Source organism: Phasianus colchicus, chromosome 5 (assembly GCF_987193195.1).
Source record: "Phasianus colchicus chromosome 5, bPhaCol1.hap1.1, whole genome shotgun sequence".
Taxonomy (NCBI): Eukaryota; Metazoa; Chordata; class Aves; order Galliformes; family Phasianidae; genus Phasianus; species Phasianus colchicus.
In genome coordinates, this window is record NC_143440.1 from 31,686,693 (window position 1) to 31,703,521 (window position 16,829).

Here is a 16,829-nt window from a genome sequence, read left to right on the forward strand (position 1 = left end):
GTCCACATTGGTCACTGCAAACTGCAGTCTGAAACTGGACGGATGTCAACACTCTGGGCAGCTCAGAATTTCTCTCAGATAATACCGCTTTCATACCCATTTCCACTACTGTCAGGCAAAAATTCCCAGTGAAGACAGCATCTCATGAGAGTAGTTAGTGAATTACCATTTTGCTACTGATAATGCTCTTTATGAAAATCCTATTTTGCTATGAAATATTCCAGTCCCCACCTCTCCAACTCAAACTAAAGAGAAGACTTCCACTGAACTCTTTTGTCGAATCTACAGAACTTCTGCCCTTCTCTTTCTTCCTTTCCTTACCTCTTAGCTTTCCTTCTATTATCTTGTAGATCTTTAAAAGTACTTGCGTACATTACCCAGTGAGGATCATGTTACTGCATTAGGGAAAGCCCACCTGCGTACCCCTAAGAACATGAACGGATGCCATTTAAAACCACATGCAGCTATTTCTTCCTTAGCTCAATCATAAATCATTTACCATTGCTACCGTACTTCTGGAAATATCACTTACAGGGCCTTTCTCTGCTAATCAGACAATACCACTGCCATCCAGGCTTCATGGCTTCCATGTCTCAACCCGAGCTGCAGCTTCGTGTGCCACTGCTCAGTTCCAGTCATTGTGTGGTGGCCACAAGGCACCTGATGCACAAGTGAGCATCAGTCTCGGCTTTGGTGGATCAGTGGGCAGATGTTGGGTCACAAATGCAGCTTTTGAGACACATACCACATGTGTGACTACAGTGCATTTCTTGCAAAACTGGACTATTTTGGGTCTCACCATACCATGCTGCTAGTTCTGTTTCCAAAGTAGAACCCACTGTGCAGTTTTCACTGAAATTATGCAAAAACAAATATACAAAGAAGATAAAATAAAGTACTGTTAACTCTAAAGTCTTTCTTAAGGTAACAGTTAAAATCACTGGTAGAGAACAAAATTCTTGGATTTTGTTGGATTAGTTGTTCAATAATGCACAGTCTATATTTTAAAAGAAACTCACACTGAGTATTTACTGAATTATACGTACCTTTTAAAAAGGCAAGATAAGAAAATACCGTGTATAATGACAGACATATTAACTTTATAACTTCTTTGAAACATTCTGAAGTGGTTTTTTTCTTCAGCTCCTAATCTGTTGTTTTAGCAGATAGCTCTGTAACTCCATACAGGCAGACTAAAACCACAAGAAGAAACCAACAAAAGGGCAAGTGGGTGCTATCTGAAAAACTTATGGCAGGAGAACTGATGAAGAAAAGTGTTTGACGTGAAGGTTGGATTTTCATATCTGTTTCAATTTCTCTGCTTAAAAACACACACACACACACACACACATTTGTATCTACATATGGAAAAATTCACGAGTCAGAGATTTGCTATTTCTTATGCTTCAAAAGTTGAAAGGAACAGAAAAAGGGAAAGGGAGAAAGAGAGAGATGGAAAGGAAATTTACCAGAACTTTACCAGAAACTGTCCCAACATTGCCAAAACTACCAGTCTGTTTCTCTACATATTAGCCTTAATAAAGCAGGGAATAGCACAGAGCAAATATTACTCTTTATCCTATTCTCTCTTTCACTTAAATCTGCAGAAAATCAGAAAGAGACGAAAGTTTATTTTGGTCTGCAGTGATCGTGTAGAAATGCATATTCAGGTTTAATCCTCTCCTCAGCCTTCATTAGGGCAATTATATCTCTTTGGTGAGGACAGTCATTAGACCTTAATGCAAAGAAAAAATGGATGCAGACTTTCTATGAACTATATTAGCAACTATATTTTGCAAATGAGGCTTCATGCTGAGAAAGAGAAGGGCTGAGATTTTCTGTCGTTTGGATGTTCGCACATTAACAACAATATTCTGAGTTGCATACCTTCAACATTTTACTATAATCCCAAAGTAAGGGCCAGTTCATTAAAACTCAAATAGCAATGCATTTTGCAGTATTACCCTAGTACCCTAATACTTGAGCCAGATTTTTCAGATGATTTGCATAATTAGAAAAGACTGATTCCAAGGAAACTTTACATGCAGAAAATGAGACCGGAATCACTGGCCAAAACAACGAACCTGAGCCTGTTGCATTCATCACAGCAACACAGTCTTGAAGTGCTATTGTTACATAGCAGGGAAATGGGCAGCTGTGTTCTTCCCTCCTCCTTCCCCCCCAGTGCACCAGATTGTTTGTGCTTCCCCTGATGCTGCACAAGACCTCTGGGGAATGTCTGATCCCCCTCTGTAAGGTTTCTCCCTTTACCTTTCATGACATTGCAAATGTTTGGTCTCCTCTGGTCCACAAATGTTTCAAAAAATCCATGAGATCTGGGGCCTAGAGCTTAAATTTTTTTCATGTGAAACATACACGTGATATAGATATATTCAATATTAAGGAAGAATTTTGCAAATGGTGTTATTATGAGATACAAGAGATCAATGTTTTCCAAGATAATGTAGTTCTTTCTACAAAGCTTATAGATAGAAAATCACTGCTTCTTCAGCCCAAATCATTGCTTTAGGAAAGGGTAAAGATAGCTGATTCAAAAGCAGATGTTGGACAACAACAGGGTGCAAAAGCTTGTGATTTTAAGTTTGGGATATTCTGCATAGATACATCTGCAAAGCGATAATTGTTTTTAAAGCATACCAAAAAATTCACTGTAAGCAGAAGAAGCCAGATACCTTCAATGCTCTGTGGGCCCACCAGGTTCATGGCCTGGTGTGCTGGGTACTCCACACGGGGCCGGGCGATGCCTAGCTGCTCCATCACCCCGTGGAGCAGCCTCTGTATGTCAGCTTCAGAGACCCTGTCTGGAGTTCTGGCACTGTGGCTGTAAGCCGAGGACAATCCAAACAGCAGCAGGAACACTGTGGTACAAAGCATGGTGCTTGCCATCCTGATAGCCAACTGCAGCCTGGGAAAAATAAACAGATCTGATTAGAAATGGTAGTAAAAACAAAGTGGATATAACTCTCCTCTTATTACTACACATCACAGCTCGCTAACCCCAGCTTCTAAAGTCAGCTGAAGGTCTATGGGGGACAGAGGGGAACAGCAAAGAACTTGTTCCCTTCAGAAAAGAAAAAACAGGACTGTGAATTGCCCAAATCCGTTTTTCTGCTCTGTGTTTCCCTGCAGTGCTCGTTAGGCAGGCACTGCAAACAAAATGGATCCACTGCTTCATTTAATGAAAATTGGTTTCCCCTCACATATGTGTTTGTTATGCTGTTTTATAAACCTCTGGGTTCAATACGAAGCTTCTTCAGATGGGAGGTGCTTCCCAAGCTGTATGCTTGCACTGCCTGAAAAACCAAGCACTGGGAGCAGCAGAACAACCTCCATCATGGCTTTATTTCTGCCATAAGACAAGAGGCTGCCTACTGCACATACATCATCTTCCCACCTGAAGCAGAGAGGGTTCATTTGGTTCCCCTGAATTCCTTTCACTAAACAGCTACAACGCACAGCTTAATTAGACACAAAAACAAAATTAAACTAATTACTATTTTCTCAGGTCGAATTTTATTCAGAGCGTTTGGTTCCCAATGCTCGTATTCCCATCACACTAAGGTTACAACGCCTATCTCCAATCTCTTAACCAAACAAAGACCCTCTCGCCCCCCCCCCCCCCTTTGGCCGCCCGATTTCCCCGCACCAGACGTCAGGATGTTCCACCGCCTCTCGCCAGGAGCCTTGCAATGATTTTGAGGCAAAAATGGCTGAAAAAAAACAACACCGGCAATATTCCCCTCTCGCCTGCGCGGCTCCAGCGCACCGCACATCCCCGTCAGCCTCTGCAAGAGGCATCCTCGCACAGCCCTAACCGTCGTTTGCCACCTAGAGAAAATTGCCCGCTTTCTACACGTTACCCACGCTACGAGGCGGAGGGCAGCACGGCCCGCCGTCGCCTGCGAGGAGCCGGAGGAAGCCGGGCGACAGTCCCAGCCCCGAGCCGCGCCGTACCGCACTCACCTCCGTCCCGCTTTCGGCGCGGCTCTGCGGGTGCAGCGTCTCCGCGGCCGCGCATCCTCCGTGCGCAGCCCCGGCCCCCCCGCCGGCCACCTGGCGCCGTGTTTGTCTAATGGGTATTCAGGATGCCCTCTGCAACAAGCCGAATGCAGCGCTCCGGCAACTTTCGGTTTATTTTTGGTAGATGGACGCTGTTACAGAGATGTCAGTTCTTGTTTCCAACGCCGCGTTCGTCTTCTCGCCCCGATTTTTCTTCCAGAATAGGATGCTTCGCAGCTGAACTGCGGGCCGGCAGCGTTACGTAACGGCAGGATACAAAGCGACGGCACGGCAGCTCCCAGCGCTTGCAGGTAAAGAGCTGCAGTGCAATCAAATCAGCAAACAGCAGCTCGAACTGCCGTTAACAGAAGAGACTGTAAAAGGACCTCTCTCTCTCTGAAGTCTGTAATTCATAGCACTCAGCAAAACAATCATTTTTAATGACTGTTTTATATAATGACTGCTTCATGCAACATAACTGCCGCTGATGTGAATTTCATGCCTTTCAATTTTAGAATGGAGATATCTACAGAAACCCCTAGCCTTGATTCTTCAGAGAGCACAACAAACCCAGGAACTGCTCTCAGCAGCTGACTGATGCTCGTTTCCTAACCTCTGGTCCCTTTCTACATATCAGTAACTTACCCAGTGCAGGTCTCTACTGCTTAATCCTGCACCTGCTATTTCTACTCCCTTCCTTCAAAAGATCTGTTTACAAGATAAGGTGATCACGCACCTAACAATTTTGTGCAACCTCAAAATGAAAGCTAAGCATTGCCTCTGACAGTCTTCATTGGATTTTAAGGGTTGTTTTGTCAGCCCCCACCAAAATCTCCCTGATTTAAGTCTGCCAATTTGTGGTCATAAATAGTTTACTTTTTTCACTTCCAGGTAACGTCTCATTTATTTTAAAGCCTCCCAGTAGCCTTAGCCTGCTGGCTAAGTAAGCCTACTTTCTTGTTTGCTTTGCGTCTCAAATCAATTATTAGTAAGCAAAGACATTCAGCTAAGTTAGCAATACTCACACCCTTAACCATCCACCAACAGCCTGAAATGGTGACAAAAGAAAATAACTTGGAATTTGGATTGTAGCATCTTACTTTACAGACTACTCAGCTTAAGGTTTCTGAAGCACAAGAAGCAGGTCAGTAGCAACTGGGTTGCAACTGGTAGACTTCTGCAAAGATCTGTCGTGCCTTCACATTACACAAGAACAACTTTCAACATTTATGGGAGAAAATAATGAATAAAGGCTGCAACATATATTCACAAACTACATGTTCCTCAAACTCTTTGCATGACAGCTTAAAACAGAATCTAGAATAATCGCTACTGTGGATTATTCTGCTGCTCTGACACCCACCCCAAATAAGGGAAAGAACAGGGACCCAGAAAAGATGCAGAACCAGTCCTGTCATTAATAGATCACTTTAAAAGCCTAATCTTGCTGAACTATTTTATACCATGCCTTTTGCTAGTAATGAAAATCACCAACATGCATCTTTGAGAGCCAGAATAGAACTATTTCTGATTTCAGCACTTCAGACTTACTCACTGATGCTTGCGCAGTCTTTGTGTATACAACAACATAAGCTAAACTTCTAAGTCACTATAGAAGAATGGGCTCAGAAAAGGAACAAAACCCGTGGCTTTATTAAAACCAGAAGTATCCAGTGCTTTCAGCTCTTATATTTTGCCAAACAATTTGCACATACAGAAAGCTAACCAGTTTCAAGTGTTCACTCTTAAATAATTTTACAACTGATGACAAACAGTTTTCATTTCAAAAGATGTAAACAATTGCTTGTGCAAATCAACTTTTGACAGACTATGGCTTCATACAATCATCCCCCTTGCAACATCAGCATCTAAAAATTTTCTTCTGCTCCATCTAGTTCACAATATTCTATTGCTCTAGAAATAAGTTAAGACTGTCTTTTCATTGTAAAACGTTTTACTGCCCACAACTGAAAATTCTTGGTACATATTCCAGAAGGCGGCTGAAGAAATTTTAAGACTTTTCACTGCCTGAGTTTTTACTCCAATAGAAATAAAGAAAATTTCTCAGAAGGAGAATTGGTAATGGGCCCAACTTAAATATCAAAATAGTGCTACAGTACACCTGAAACTAGCAAGTAAATGAAATCAACAAGATCCAGCACCAAGACATGTCTTTTACACGCCCGTTAGGGCTGTTTGTAACTGATGTTCAGGCTAAATGCTGCAAGATTTGTTCTGGGACACAGTGTGCTTTCAGAAGCTGAGGTAAACAAGCAACAAATGCAAACATTTATAAAAAAAAATCAAATTATTTTGAACAAACTGACTAGCAGTTATAAAAGAAGCATAAGTAAAAAAACCTCAACTTAAGCCTCAAAGTGTTATGTACAAGGTATAGACTTGTACAAATCACAAAAACAATGTAGATTTTCCCAAAGGTTAACCAAGTTACAATAAGCCCGTTTCAGAATCATAATTAATCCTATAAGTCTACTGGTTTTGCAGTTGGTAGCAGTTTCACTTTAGATATTGGATTCTTTGGAGAGCCTCTATAACGAGCTTTTTCTTTTCCTGGAGCACTTCTTGTGATTGTAGATTTTTCTGGAGCAAGATCCGGAATATTCACACCTGTATTAGCTTTTAAGCAAGATTTCACTGTTTCCTGATTGGTGAGATCTTCTAGAACAGACTTTGATGAATGAACAGTCACTTTCTGTCTGTAGATTCCAGCAGTTCTTACAGGATCAGGCTTGTCTAACAGATACGGGTGTCTGCAGCGTGGTTTGGATGTTAAGTCAAGCTGAGTATGAGATGTAGAAACTTGGTCAAATGTACTTTCGCTCTTGAGTGACAAAGCACTGGAATTCTTATTGGGTTTTTCTGTACAGGAGGAGAGTGCAGAATCACAGCTCAAAGATTTTACAAGTGGAGAACCAACGTCATTAACTATACTGAGCTGAGAGCTTATAGATCTTTTGTTAGCCTCCAATAAGGAATTAATTCTTCTTACAGACTGTCGAACAGGAGTACGTTGGAATTTAAGAGGTGGTTTAGTTTTGCTTGCAGAACTTGGGTCATTTAATGAAAGCCTGTTAAACCACTGTATGTGGTCAGAAACCTTTCCATGGTCAGGAACAGTTGATGCCTTGGTTAAATTTTTAGCAGAATTTTCAGTTTGCAGGTTGCCCACTTCATTTCCTGGTATAGGCAACTGCAATGCAGGAAGCTGTCCTGCCCCTGGAAGTTCAGCAGTACCTTCTCCCGAACTACAGCATTTTACCGTACCATTTTCAGCTGTTTGTGAATGCAGTAGCTCTAGTTCCTCTTTTCTTCCAGAAGAATCTAATTTTAAGTCATCTTTTGATGAACTGTTCTGAACAGCCAAATTGTCTTCTCTGGCTAGTTCCTGCGTCACGGGAAGTTCTATTACATTTCTTATATCTGATTTCTGGACCTGAAGTTCAATCTCAAGAGAAGTTCGGAAGCTTTTTTTCTCCAAACTTTTCACTTCATCTTTTTTTGGTTGCTGTTTATCAATACCACAAGATTGACACTGTTGGTGGAACAGCTCGCTGGACTCTACCTTTACTGGACTGTGAGAAACTCCAGCTACCAATTCTTTCTCTGGACTAAGACCTGTGAGACACAAAGTTTCCTTTAATGTTTCATCTGTTACAGCTGAGAAAGACGACTTTGTATCAGCTGTCAGATGGTGAAGATTACTTCCAGACCCAGAGAAAGCCTGTTTAACTTTCAGTAATGTTTCTGCAGTTAAATTATTTGCTTCTTCATAAAGCTTTAACTTGCTGTCTTGTTGATCTTCAGCTGCAAGTCTGTATTTATCTGGAAGAACCGGTAGCTTTTCAAATATGAAAGCAGATTCTGAAGAACTGTTTCCTGTCAGAATTCCCTCATTGCTGCTGAACTCCTGAGAATCTGTGACAGTAGGACTATTCCATGACATTCTATAAACAACTTTGTTGTGGCATTTTGGAGTTAACAAGTTTTCTTCTGACTTGCTCACATTCTTTGAACCTTAAAATAAACATTACAGATGTTTAATGATAATGGTCATTTTAAATTGCAAGACATTATAGGAAAATTTTTTGCTAATAAAGGTTACCATATCAGCACTGAATTTAAAGGTACCATTAAACTCTGTCATTTTAGAGATGTGAATTCAGTTCTTCACAGTATGGTCTTTTTTCACATCTCATCATGTTTAACCAACAGAAAAGAACAACTAGGATACATTAAAAACAAAAGTTTGTCCTAAACCAATTTTCTCTCCACAGAAGCCACTAGCATTGACTAGCTTTTTAGCTTACTAGCTAGAAACATTTTTAATCCAATTGTTCTCTGGACGAGGTTACTTTTCCTTACAAAAATTCCACCCTCCCACTGTGTTATGTTAGGTATTTACCTTTCTTAGAGACTTTTTCATTGATACATGGGCTGAAGAGTACACCTCTTTTTGCACATTCAGCTCCGCTTTCCCAATTCTGTTGACTTGCAAGACGCCTTCCAATATTTTCAGCTCTATTACCAACTGCACATCCTGATGCAACATTCTTGGAAGAAAATTTAAAAAAATGGAATTCCAGTGATAAAGAAACCACCAGGATAAAGCTATGCAAATCATAGTGGCAGCAGCTTTTTCCTGGCCATACTTCACCTTTCCTCAGTTCTCTGTAAACCTACATAGAAAAAAGCCTACCTGCAGCAAGGTAGGCTTAACCACTCTCTAAATATAGTGACTGTATGCACAGCCTCTGCAAATTCAGAGGTTCAGAAACAGTCAGAACTACTGATTGCAACTGCATTGGGTTCACTCCAGCTGTCAGATAAGTCCCTATCCATTTGCTTGCTCATTCTATCTCAAGCAGGTCACGAGAGAGAATTGGAATGGGAAAGAGGAAAAAAAATACATCATCATAAAACAAACAAACAAACCCTCACAAAAACTCTCATAAGTGATGCAAAAGCAATTGTTCACCATCAGCAGACTGACGACCAGTCAGTCCCTGAGCACTGGCCACTTAAAAAATATTTCACCTCATTTGTATTGCTGAGAGTGACATTATATGGCATAGAATACTGGTCTTTTTGGTCACTTCAGGTCAGCATCACAACCGTGTCCCATGCCAGCCTCTTATTCCACACCAGCCAAACCCAATACAATGATCAGTTACTGCTATGGAAACAAACCTACAGCTTCTTGCACTAGATAGCAGATCTAGTACAAGTACTCTTACCCCACCATTCAAAATCAAGCCCTTCCAGCTAGTGAAAAGCAGTGCCCAAAACTTTTATTACAGTGCAAACTTTAATCAGAAGTGGCATACTTACCACGTCCCTACTGCTTTTCCCCAAACCAAACTTCAAGCGTAATGACCTACGAACCATTTCTTTTCGGCTAATCTTTGGAGAAAAGCAACTTGTTTTTCCTGATTCAGCCCTGGGAAGACAAAAGAGAAAGAAGCAACACTGAAAACTCTTTAGGAAGGCAATGACAACATTCTTACACTTCTTTCCTCTGCTTTGATGACTTTTACTGCCTTCACGTCAAACTTTTTTAGTAGGCACAGAAAGGTTCCCTTTGAAGCCACTATGATATCCTTATTTTTTTTTTATATTTTGAACTAGATTTTACTGCCTATGATGATTTTGAAAAATATTATAAAAACCTGTTATTTTTTTTAAAAAAATCATTTTAAAAACTGAATGACATTTTACACACAGTCAAGGAGGTTAGATCAGTTTGCCTGTTATTTGAGAATTAAGCTTAATCACCTGTACAACTTTTTGCTTGCAAGTCGTTTACTTCTTCTGTTCCCTGTGCTAGACAAATGATTTTCACCACACGTTGAAGGAGATAACGAAGCTTGAAGTGACTCAAGAGACACACAAGGGCTTGCTTCTAACTGAACTACAGGAACAAAACACATGATCTTAGAATAAACAAGTTGTCAAATAAGTACTTAACAGATAACACAGCAAAGAAAAAGAGTCTTAGTAGATTAGACAATTTACTTATTTTCCACAGTGATGACTTGAAATTACTTTGACTTCCATTTTGCTTAATATTAAATGGGGCTGTTGCTTAAAGCATTCATAGAAAAATTGGTTTGCAATAAAACGTGCACTACAGAAAAACAACCACTTCAAGCAGCAAAGGGAAAAAATTAAGGCATTGTATTTACCTGATGCTGGTGTGGAGTTGCTGTTAAAAATACTGCTTGGTAACAACTCAAAACCAAAACCGTGTTTAAAAGATCTTCTCTTCTTGCTGGACAAGCCCTGAGAGCAATCAGCTGGAAGTTTACGCTTAGTACTTGGAGTAAGAACCACTGGAGTCGCAGATGAAAGGACTGAAAACAACAAAACCAAAATTTTCAACAACAGCTTGAAAATGTAAGAGTTTACTTCTAGAACACAGCATTGTTCTTTACCCCAGAAGAAGATGTTGTAAAAACTTAAAGTGCATGCATTTTGAACAGGCAAAAGCAGTCAGTATAGCTAACTTGGTTCCATTTCATTTTGGGGGGGATTTTTTTTTGGTTGGTTGGTTTTTTTTGCTTGGTTGTTTTCTTTGCAAGCTAGTGTACCAGAAGTACCAGAGCGTACCAGAAAGGAAAATCCAAAGCCACATATTAATACTGTAGGCAGTACAAAAAAAAAAAAAAAAAGCACCATCATTTTCCTGTAAGTTTAAGAAGAACTAAAATTGAAGGAAGTCCTTCAATTTTCAAGTCAAAATAAAATGCTGCACTTCTGAAGCCTTAATGCAAGTTAGACAAAAAGCATGAAGTATTTATACTAGAACCAGCCCAGCACTGCAGTGATTGTAGCTGCTGAAAGAGCTAAACTAAATGCAGTATCTTGAACAGAAATGTATCTATATTTTACACAATTGAAGCAATCATTTCTCTTTACTTAAAATTCTTAAGTGGAACTGCGGGATATAGCATACAAATCCTGGAGATACTGCATGCGCTCTATTTAGCACAAATACACCAATACCTACCGCTTCTGTCTTGCTGAGGTGTAGTGGAGGGTGTTCTGTTAGATTTAAATTTATTCAATGCTCCACTAACAATATCTGAAATGCAAGACACACCGAGCAATCAAATTTAAATATGAAATTTGTCTTGCTCTATTTTCAACTGAAATTTATATCTTTGAAAGAATGCAAGTTAAAACAAATCAGTTAAACAGCTGTTTTACATACAGAAACCTGCAGCCCAGATCTTATCAACATACTTATGCTGCTTTCACAATAGCAGAAAAATTCTGCTAAAAAAAAACCAACAAAAAAAACCACAATTCTACTGGACGTTATAAAGATCTATGCCTTCCAATTTCTTGATTTCTTGTAGGTACATTCAGAAAGTCTTGAATGAATACCTTCTCACAGAATTTAGGCCCAAATACCAGAATGAAATTTTGGTCTTGCAAAGAATTAATACACAACTTTTATTTTTTAATAAAGACAAAATGAATCCCAGTAGAATACACATGCGGTTTTACTTTTTTTTCCCTGCTTCCAAGAGTGTAAAACAGAAGCATTTTTATTAAGTGCTCCTGCAACCTACAGCTGCATTTCTACGTGCTCAATGCAAAGATCAGCTAACTATAATGCTGCAGTGGGAGTTCTACGGTGACAGGTAGCTGTCAGGATTTTTTCAGATCTCAGATTTGGATAAGTATACACTGAAATGTAGTAACATTGTTTTCTCACATCTGGAGAAAACAGATGTTGCATAATACCAGAACATATTCTACAGAATTAACAAATTCTAACTGTTTCTCCTCAAAATTTGAACATTCACAAACATTTCTCACTTTAACTTGGGTGACATCCCTTCTTCACAAAATATTACACAAAAGCATGTCTTGGCTAAACATAGACAGCAACAAAGCCTTAAAGTCAATTGTTGTCAGGTTAAACATCCCAAGCATTAGCTAAACATACACTCATTTTTACAAGATGCATATTACAGTTACAATTAAACTGTGTAATTCTTGTAATTCTAATGACCAATGTAGCTTCTTACTTTCAAGGTAAGAAACACTACATCATTTTAAAGAAAAAATGAAATATAAATCTCAATGAATTTCTCCTCATCCTTACCTTTTTAAACCATTAGAAAACCACTTTCTTATCCACCTAGGTTTAGACATGGTTTAACCAAGAGCTTTTAGAAATGAGCAAACACAAATTGTATCTAAGTCTCTTCTATTAAATCTGTGTTATCTGAAAATAAAATAATCAACTAAACTAGCTCAGTAGGAGTTGTTTCAATTGTAAGTCTCCTGAAGTTCAATTTGTTTTCAATATAAAGATTTGCTTTTCTACATTAAATATTTCAGAATTCAGTAATAACGAATTGTATTCACGTAAAATGCGTTGGAAAGTACTTAGAAATTAATAAAGTGGATTAAGAAAATCTGCACACATGCAATATATGCTAAGTCTACAGCGCATTTCCCTAAACATTCATGATCCTACGTACACAAGACACACAACTGCAACAGTGTTCAGTATATCACATCTGATTCTTTGAAAGTTTCCAATTTACACAGAAATACCGTGCTTTCAGAAGCCGCAAAAATCCTGTTTCAGTGGCTAAACCTTTCACACGACATACTTACCCCCAACGCTTCGGTGCCTCCTCCTCTTACATTCACTGGGAGATTCATTTTCACTCTCTTCATAGCCCCTCAATGAGGGAGTAGACTGAAAGGCATCAACACCTAACATTGCAGGAATCTTTTCCAAGATAAATTCTGGTACCCGTCCTGAATTTGTTAAGAAATATTTTTTAAAAGTTATTTTAAAATTTGAAAAAGTTGTATACAAATAAGTACAAGATAACTTAGTAAACATGTATCAATCACTTACCAATTTCTTCTGCGTGATCAATGAATGTCTGCACCACAGCAGCCTGCAAACGAATTTTTTTTTCTGTACTCGTTGACAACTTTTCATTTTCATTTGAGTGCAAGAGGTTGGGAGCAAAAATCACTGCCAGGTTGCCACTATCCATTCTGTTTTCATTAGATCTTAAAAAAAGAAAAAGAGTACCTTTTAATGCATATTATCAGGACATAAGCAGCAGAGAAAGAGGGAGGGAAAAGCAAGTAACAAACACTGTTGAAAAAAAAAAAAAGTGGAGCCACTCATTTGTGTGCTCACATACCAAGATTAGTGGCTATGCTTATGCAACCTAGGCACAACAATTGCTCTTCTTGAACTCAGTATGTTATAGATGCCCAACAGTTTTTGGAAATGCAAGGTATGAGATTATGTTAGTTTAAGTCACTCCTCAGCTTTTCGAAGAAGGACAAACACAGCTATTGAAAGACCAAAATAAATTCCAGCATAAGAAGGTTTTGTAAGAAAGCCCTTTGGATTTAGGAAAGAAAAGACTGTGCCACAGTTATAGTAAATGGCTGCAAGGAAGAAAGTTTTCAAGTCAAAACCAAACACAGGAAGTATGCCTGAAAAGAGAAGTTCACCAAATTTAGGAATATTTACAGTCACTGCTTTCCATTATACTGACCTTAAGGACACAGTTCTCAGAAAGTTGAAGAAGTATCGCAGAGCTTCAATTGTTCTGTCAGCCATTAAGCACGAAAGCAACATAGTTGCAGCTTTCTTCCTGTTTGCTAGCTGCTGAGCTTTGAGAAGGCCATCTTGTAGATGAGGTGGAAGGATGGGTTCTGGCAGCTCTCTAAAGAACTGCTTAAGAAGCCCTGCAACATCACACGGTAGTGCAGCTGAGAGGCAATTTTCACCTTGATCCAGCTTACTCTGAAATTGTTCAGAAAAAACATGGTTTCAAGTATTCAGTATACTGCCAAATTTTTAAGATTATGCATTAATTCTGTAGGCCGCACCAGCCTTATTATTTTTTTATTTTTTTATTTTTTTTAGCCTAGCTACACTATCTATAAAGAGGCATAGATGATGCTATCAAACAAGAAGCTTTTATTTACTGGTTCTCCACTGTTCACATCCTTCTGGGGAGAATATCACTAAATTCCATAGCAGCATCCAGCATCTATACCTGCTAACAACTTTGGTCAGTCATAAGCTTCTTCTACTAATCTAGGAAGATGAACAATCTATTGAGACATAAAGAAAAAAAAAAGCTTCAGAGAATACCTTTAAGGCTTTTAAACGAACCAGAGATCCAGACTTTCTAAAGAGTCCTTCAGTATGAACATGTTCTTCCAGATATTCACAGGCATCGACAAGAAAGCTAAGGAAAGAACAGCAGTATACTTCTGAACTTCAGAGTATATTTTTCAGAGAAAAAGCACTTCATGATGCCACTTTCTGATAGATAAAACATAATGCATAGGACTGTTCCCCCATGACAGTAAATGTAGAGACATTCAAAATGGCAACCAGGACTCTGATATCCCCATCTAAATACTACTTCCCTCCTCTCCCAAGTGGAGCTGTTCCTATTCCCCCACACTCTTTTTAACAAATCTGGAATATTATACCTCCTCCAATGAGATCATAATTATAGAGTGATCAAATAAGTGTAATTCTAAATACTAAGAAAGTGTTATTCTAAATAATTTACCTGGGAATATATCCATATTCTGGCACCAGTGATTGCGGCAGTGCATAAAAAGATGTTCCAAAGACTTTATTCTAAAATTAAAAAAAAACCTCAGTTAGTGTTATGCAAAGTTGATGGGCTTACTAAGAAGTTATCACAGAAACACACATTCCACAAACAAAAGGAGAGTTTAGACAAAAAAGAAAATCTTTCAGAGGATACAAATAAGCAGCGTTGTCAGGAAAAGCTCCATCACCTGTAAGTGTTAGAGCCTATGTTGATTCTAGTTACAGCTAACACCCCGGGTTACCATAAAATAATATACAGGATTTTTTGCAGTAAGTTTTGCTTATTTTTAGTTTGAATGGAGTCAGTTTTCTTGTGAGACCACAAAGTTGGTGAGGTTACTTAATAACAGACTCTTCTGGAATCTCACCTTTTCAAATTGCTCAAGTCAAATTTCTCTTTAAGACTATATATAAAAAAAACCAAAACAACAAACAACTTGGAATAACAACTTCCTTAAAAGAAGAGATTTTCTCTTCATTTGAGGCACTCAAGACTGCTCTTCCAGTGAGGGCTAATCTCAACCCAACCGTCCAGAGAACCTTTCTTAACTCTAGGGTTGAGTATGTGCACTTAAGAAACCATTATAAAATTGTCACCTTGTAACAAGACATCATTTGTATTTGTTACGAAGTAGAAAACATGCAATCTCTTCAGTCTTATAACCAACCAAAAAAAAAAAAAGTGAATACTGCAGGTGTACTCTGGTTATAAATGTTTATCCGAGGTAACTGCAAAGTTGTTACATTAAATTGTGAGCTTCTGTAACTGAAACAACTTGTATTTTTAATTTACTCTACCATCTCTTCTATTTAAAATTACAGAAAACACAAGCTCATCCCAACCCAAAAGGATTACTGTCATTCTCAACTTGTATTTTTATTATCAGAAATGAATGCAGACTCTCAGTTATCTATGCCTGAAACTCAAAGTGCTGACCACATAGGGAAAATAGTTAATAACTAACCCTTCAGGCCACCTTTGGCCTATCTGTCCTACAGAAAACAAACATCACGTGATAGATAAGCAGCAAAAATGCTTCTGTTGTGGCAATCCAGGTAGCTACCATAAACACAAAAAGAAAATTAACTCCAAGATAAAAATCTATTTCTGTGTTTACGAAATGATGTTATAGGGAATTCCAGCATCTTGGAATTCAATACTTAAAATTTGTAACCGTTATCTGGACAGCCTGATCCAGTGGGTAGCAACCCTGCAGTGGGTTGGAATTGGGTGGTCTTTGAGGACCCTTCCAACCTAGGCCATTCTATAGTTCTATGACATCACTTGTTTTACCAGGCTTTAGTTGTCATATCAAAAGTCATGCTTTATTATAAGACCTGAAATGAAACTATGTCTGTTTCCTTACAATACGAGATACAAGGCAAAACAAATGTTATTCTCTACCACCTCCTACCTTGCTCATTTATTACTTAATAATAATTTTCTTCCTCCTATAATACTTAAACTCTATAGGCAGCTATATGGGCATACATCAATACATCTTCAGCCTTTATAACCTCCTCTTCCAATACTAAGAAAAAAACCTAGATCTGTTACATTGACTTTGACAAGGAGGAGGAAGTTCATTTTGACTTTACTCTTCCTCTCTCCTTTTCCACATACCCCAAGCCAAGCACATAGTTTTACAACATCTTCAGCTGACTTTGAGCATTTCATAGCATCCTCAAAGGAAATAGCGCTACAGAAAGCTGACACTGCTAGTGCTCAGCTCTGCTGCTCCACTTGCAGGGAGATCTTATTTAGGTCTTGGGTAGCAACTGCTTCCTTGATTTGAAAATCACATTCTCAGAGATCAATGTTTTGAATTAGACCAGGAGATCTGTGTTCTGAATTAGACTTCTGTGGTGCTCAGACTGCTCTCTACTGAGATAACTTATGTTTTAACTCAGAAGCCCAAGACAGAAAATTCTTTCAACGATTTTGCAGAAGGCATTTAAGATAACAGGATGGATTTAATTCCTCAGTGCGGGCAGAGGAAGGACAGTCCTGTACCAAAATACTCATTGGCACATCTTATGCCAAGAAACCACGCAAATAAAGTCCAGAAGACACAATTCTAAGTCAACTTTAAGAAAAAAGGCAAAGCGTTTGGAAATCACGTAGTACCTACATACTCCAGCAAATGACACGGCGATTAAC

The 16,829-nt window shown here is 38.8% G+C and overlaps 2 protein-coding genes across 6 annotated transcripts in view; both read right to left on the reverse strand.

Moving 5' to 3' along the window:
• Positions 1-4,130, reverse strand: part of SCG5 (secretogranin V) — a 26,628-nt gene extending 22,498 nt beyond the window's left edge. Inside the window, exons 1-2 of one of the 3 annotated variants that reach the window (XM_090141254.1) lie at positions 3,882-4,003; positions 2,694-2,926 (exon numbers count right to left, since the gene is read on the reverse strand). In XM_090141254.1, the coding sequence (XP_089997380.1) occupies positions 2,694-2,907 (214 nt within the window). In that variant the 5' untranslated portion in view covers positions 2,908-2,926; positions 3,882-4,003. Of the gene's footprint in view, positions 1-2,693; positions 2,927-3,667; positions 3,799-3,881 lie in introns of those variants that run through there. The other 2 variants (XM_090141253.1, XM_031593726.2) reach the window with 2 other exon arrangements.
• A 330-nt stretch (positions 4,131-4,460) lies between these two features.
• Positions 4,461-16,829, reverse strand: part of ARHGAP11A (Rho GTPase activating protein 11A) — a 38,158-nt gene continuing 25,789 nt past the window's right edge. For 2 of the 3 annotated variants that reach the window (XM_090141248.1, XM_031593724.2), the window contains exons 2-12: positions 14,622-14,692; positions 14,192-14,288; positions 13,587-13,837; positions 12,926-13,086; positions 12,676-12,822; positions 11,048-11,122; positions 10,224-10,391; positions 9,814-9,949; positions 9,370-9,478; positions 8,444-8,591; positions 4,461-8,055 (exon numbers count right to left, since the gene is read on the reverse strand). In XM_090141248.1, coding sequence (XP_089997374.1) covers positions 6,503-8,055; positions 8,444-8,591; positions 9,370-9,478; positions 9,814-9,949; positions 10,224-10,391; positions 11,048-11,122; positions 12,676-12,822; positions 12,926-13,086; positions 13,587-13,837; positions 14,192-14,288; positions 14,622-14,692 — 2,916 coding nt within the window. In that variant the 3' untranslated portion in view covers positions 4,461-6,502. The remainder of the gene's footprint in view (positions 8,056-8,443; positions 8,592-9,369; positions 9,479-9,813; positions 9,950-10,223; positions 10,392-11,047; positions 11,123-12,675; positions 12,823-12,925; positions 13,087-13,586; positions 13,838-14,191; positions 14,289-14,621; positions 14,693-16,829) is intronic. The other variant, XM_031593725.2, reaches the window with a different exon arrangement.